Genomic DNA, 5,510 nt, shown 5'->3' on the forward strand with positions numbered 1-5,510 from the left:
TCAATACTTGTGAATTCCAAAATCAAAGTTGTGAATGAAAAAAAAAAAAAACTTTATTGCATTTTACTTATTGAAGAAAAATAGTGAAAAAAAATTGTCAATGCTTCAAGCACTGTAATCATTTACTGAATCAAAATTGTAAACCATAGAATCAAAGTTGTGAACGTAAAAAACTTTGTTGCGCTTTGCTAATAGAAGAAAAATGATATAAAAAAGTTGTAAATATCTAAACTATTATAGTCATTTGTTCAACTAGAATTGTCAATTTTTAAATTAAGGTTATTTTTGTTATTTCATTAAAAATTTTAACAACAATTAGATTCTTTGGGGTTTAGTTCTATACATTATCACATTTTATAAGATCAAATTATTATTTTTTTATTTTGAAGGGATTATTTGTCATTTTCTCAAAGAATAATATGCGTCACCCCATGATATGCTTTTATTTGAAAATCCAGTCAGCGTCATATATAGCCATAATAAGTGTTCTAAAACATTATTTTTTGTCCCAGTCACATCGCATGCATGTGAATTGTCCTTGTTATATTTTTATTATTATTGTCATTGCTTTTTTGTTGAAGAATTATATAAAAGTCATTGGTTGTATGATCATCTCTATTTTCTGAAGCTAGCTTCTGAAAGAGTTGCGCGCTAATTTATTTAAATATATTATAGTAATAATTAATTTATTTATTTCACCAAAAATATTAATTCATTTATTCCCAATCATGTGCTTGTAGAAGTTACAAATCAATGTTCTATCTATCAAATGTGTTTGGCCAGAAAAAAAACTAAATGTATTTTCCTAAACATTATTTAATCTATTATAACATGTTTCTTTCATGAATACAGGAAAGCATAATGACTAAATAATACGGTTGATAAATAGTTGTTTAAACAGTAGGAAAAATTACATTTAGATCTCATAAAAAAAAATTTATTATCAAAAAATCCCATAAAATTCACAAAATGCTCTCAAATCTTAAATCTTACATATTTACAACTTGATTAAAAGTATTAATAATTGGACAATGTTTATTTAAAATTTGAAAGTATTTTATGAATTTTATAAAACTTTTTAATATTAAATTTTTTGTTATGGGACTTAGGTGTAAGTTTTGTTAAATAATATTAGTGGGTCCTAGCTCCTAAGTTCTTTCTTTTCCTAAATAATTTTGCCGGAAAAGCTGGACATGACGCGAACTTCCCCCACGGCCTCCTAGGATCCTAGTTCTTTTTTCCTAAATAACCATGCCTCGGGATCCTTCTTTTTTTTATTTTTTATAAAAAAATATTTTTTTAAATCTATATTTTTAAAATTTAATTTTTTTATATTTATATTTTTTTTTATTTCACCCATAAATCCTCCAAATTAGAACTTGTTATGTTTAAGACACTATTAGTCACTAAACGTGAACACTTTTCTTAATAAAAATTTATTTTATATTTTTATTTTATAAAATGATATTAACATATTTTTTATTTGTGTAGTTTTTATCAAGTAAAATTTTTTTTTTTCCAAACTTAACCCCCTACTATTTATTAGAATATTATATATTATAGAAATATTCATTTTTTTGGTAACATTTCCTTCAAAACTAGTACATGACGATGAACAAGCCAGGCACGAAACTGGATGATAGTACTATAAATGAATGATATATTTTGTTAATTTTAGTATCAAAAGAATCTGACGTGGCTTCTATTTGTTGCCAACTTGTTCAATAGACCGGCCAGGCTTTTCTTCTTGCTTGATCCTTGAGATCCATCATCCTCAGATGTACAGTTCGACGGCAACGAAGGTTCCGGCGAGCTGCGCCGCTTCTCTCTAATGACTACTCTTGCCGGCTCCGGCGGTGGCTCGGATCCAATAAGGTGTGGGAAATTGAGCTTGGCTTTTCTGCCATGCATCTTGAAAGCAGCTCTATCATAAGCCAAAGCTGCGTCCTCCTCGCTCTCATAGGTTCCGAGCCATGTCCTTGAGCCGTTCCTCTTTGGGTCCCGGATCTCCGCTGTGAACTTCCCCCACGGCCGACGCCTCACGCCTCGGTAATTCCTCCATCTAGGTGGCGCGTTCTGCTCACGCGCCACGGTTCCTGCATCATTTCCATTAACGCAATTATCACCACCTGGTTTCACAGTGTGGTTATTCTCACCAGGAAACACCGTAACACTGGAGCTAGTAGCACCCTGATCCGGCGAAGCCATGTCGCAGTTCAAGTTGGAAGTAGGGTTGCCGGCGGCCGTGAAGGAGCCATTCATGAGAGTCATGAAGGAACAAGGATCATCTTCAATCAGGTAATGCTGAACTGATTCAAAAGGAGAACGATTAGGGCTCATTTTGAGAAGCTAATAAGTTTGATGAGAGTACAGAAGCAATGGATTATGGATCCGTGAAGCATGTCTTTTATATATGTGTGTGTGTGTGTGTGTGTGTGTGTGTTTGTAGTGACTACTTACTTGCGTTCTTAGTGAAGATGATGTTATGTAATTATTGTTTCCTGGAAACTTCAACTTTGTTAATTTGGAGCAGCTGTGATCGCGCATGTGATTGGTTCATTGCTTCATTGCTTTAATTTGTCGTGTAACAAGCATCATGGCAGAAGCAACACTAGTCAAAGATTAAAAGCCTAATTATTCAAAGATTAAACAAAACCTCAAAGCCCTCAAAAGATATTTCACATCCTGTGTCTCAAATATTATAAAACATTTTTAAATAAAATTATACATATTAATAAAACTCATTAAATATATTCTATAAATTTATTTTTAAAAAAATATAAACTTTTAAAAATATCTTTCATTTAATACTCCATTTATAAAAGAATATTAAAGAGGGACAATAAAATAGGAAGGGTAGTATTAAAAAATATCATTAAGAAAATCTTATTTTTATCAAATTATATTATATTTTGAAGCATCCAATTACCACCAAAATTTTCTTATAATTCGAGATGAAATGAGTACTAACATAATAAAAACAAATAGTCTTTTATATTATAGATTTATAGTCAACCACAAACTATTCCAATAACAATGCCGCCTCTTTTTTTTCTTGGAAGAGATCTTAAACTTTATCTGATCATTGACATGTTTGTATGCGTATGTATTTAATTCGATTGTATATGACATAAAATATATGATTTCTTGGCGAACTCTAGAATGCTTCAGCAATTAATCTCAACTATTTATTTTTGGTAAAGATTAGAAATAAATCTTTTTTCTTGACTGTGTCTAAAGTTATCATTTGATAATTAACATTCTTATTATGTTTTTGTTAAAAGTATGAATATGTTTTTATTTTTTAAATTATTTTTATTTTACTTTGAAATGTTGAAGTATTAAATGAATCCCATTTTTTGTGTCGGTTTAATAGTTTCTAATAAAGTCACGTGTTTTCGGACAAACAGGTGAATATTTAGCTTGCTAATATCCCATCAGGGTGTGTTTCAATGCTCATAAATTTTCAAATATCCAAATTTAAAAATTTCTTTTTTATTAAAATTAAAATTATAAAAATGAAAATAAATTTAGTTTATTATTAATATGAATAATACAGATTTAATCTAAATGGTTTAATTTAATGTTATCTATATCAAAAATAAAAATGTGTAAAAATTTGAGAAAAAATATTATTAAATTTAGAATGTGTAGAATGCATTTAGATAATTAATTTAAAAAATTATAAAATTTGTAATATTTGCTTAAACCATTCAAATTATTTTGGTGATAAAATAAATTTATTAAAAAATTTTAAAATTGTATTTTAATATATATAAATAAAAAAATGTTTAAATCAAAATGGTTCAGATCTTATTAGTCGAGTGAGCAACAACACCGTGCTCAGCCAGCCCCAACCAAAGGGGACAACATCAACAACATCATTTTCTAACTTCAATAAAACAGTGTTTTTTAAGGCAGCTTTTGTTACTAAAATAAAATTAAAAAATGAAATTTATTATAAAAATTTACGCTATTTAATAAGCCATGAACAATATTATGAATGATTACTATAATATTCATGTATTGTTCAACACAAGAAGCCCATATGTAATCAAACTAAATTTTATTGGTATTTTAAAATGAACTAGATTAGATTAGAACTTAATAATATTGGATATTTTAATATTTGGATTTTTAAATTTCGCTAATTTTTTATTTGGAAAAAAATTGAACAATATTGTACAGAATAAATATACACTCTTAATTCATTCATAAAATGTGTAGGCCCTTCAAGATAAATTATTCGACTTTGCTATCACAATCAAAACAAAAACATTGTATTTAATTAGGTTCGGATTCGAAATTGAAAAATGTCGCGTTGAATATAATTATAGACACACTATCTATATAAATATAAATGTCACATTGTCCTGTCTATGTTGTTCAGGAGAATAAACTGTTGTTCATGAGAGAAAAAGACAGATAAAATGTGACCTCGCGTGGCCTCCACTTTTTATGTCCTTTTCTTGTCCACATTTTTCTTCAAAGATAGGAGAAATATGCTGGGCCCTGATGGACGAAATTAAATTAGTTTATTTTAAGATATCAAGTTCAAATTTTAAGACATGTGGTTGTGAAAAATAAATATGTTAAATGTATTCCTAAAGTATATGTGAGGCTACCTTGATAATGGCCTCACATAGTGGAGTTTCGAATTAGGGGCAGGAGGTAGTAATACTTTTAAGTTTTTCAAAACATCAGGTGATTGAAATGAAAAAAAAAAAAGGAAGAAATCGTCATGCTCACATAGAGTAGCAAATGTGCTAATCAAACGGCAAAAAGATGCTCTTGATGTTGGATATGTAATCTTACAACTTGGTTCCCAGAAAAACAATTTAATAATAGTTAGATCTTAATATTATTTAGGGTGAATTGCTTAAAAAAACAAAACCTTCCTTGAGAGGAAATTTGTTGTCAGGGACCAAAACAATTTTAAAGACCAAATTGATTTTAATTGAAAGATATTATTCTACTTGTTTATTTTAATTTATATTTATTTATTAATATGGTAAAATTAATTTATATATACCCAAAATGTATAAAATAAGACCAAATACCTTATCATTGATTTTAAATTTATTAATATTTTTTGGGTCATTACAAACTAACTAATTATTTATTGAATATTAAAAAAATCATTTATTCTCAAGTCAATGCATTCCTCTTTCCTGCATAAATAAATTCGATCTTCCAAATGTATAAGTGCAAATGCTATGTTTCAATATCATGTCAATGATCATATATAGGCGCTCACCTCTTCTAATTAATGTCTATTGACTTATATTTTAGAACTTTTATAAATCCAATACTCCATTCTAAAATTGAATAAATTTTTTTTTAATTAGTATAGAACTGAGCAATGCGCAACACACTTTGAAAAATCACACACCTTTTAATTTAGAATTCAAGCCCAAATTTAGTATAACCTTTAAAGACAAGTAGAATCCAACTAAAATCAGTCATTCCTAACGTAGCCTTTATAATTGCAAGACTCTCTACTCTCTGCA

General features: G+C 28.4%; 1 protein-coding gene across 1 annotated transcript; it reads right to left on the reverse strand.

Annotated features, from left to right (window-relative positions):
• Positions 1-1,680: 1,680 nt before the first annotated feature.
• Positions 1,681-2,390, reverse strand: LOC129289090 (ethylene-responsive transcription factor 1-like). Its single transcript, XM_054925908.1, has one exon. The coding sequence runs from the start codon at positions 2,338-2,340 to the stop codon at positions 1,681-1,683; it is 660 nt and encodes a 219-aa protein (XP_054781883.1). The 5' UTR covers positions 2,341-2,390.
• Between the last annotated feature and the right edge of the window lie 3,120 nt (positions 2,391-5,510).

The sequence above is a fragment of the Prosopis cineraria genome, unplaced genomic scaffold (genome assembly GCF_029017545.1).
Source record: "Prosopis cineraria cultivar Desert tree isolate PC_DT_omini unplaced genomic scaffold, ASM2901754v1 PC12, whole genome shotgun sequence".
NCBI classification, from domain to species: Eukaryota; Viridiplantae; Streptophyta; class Magnoliopsida; order Fabales; family Fabaceae; genus Prosopis; species Prosopis cineraria.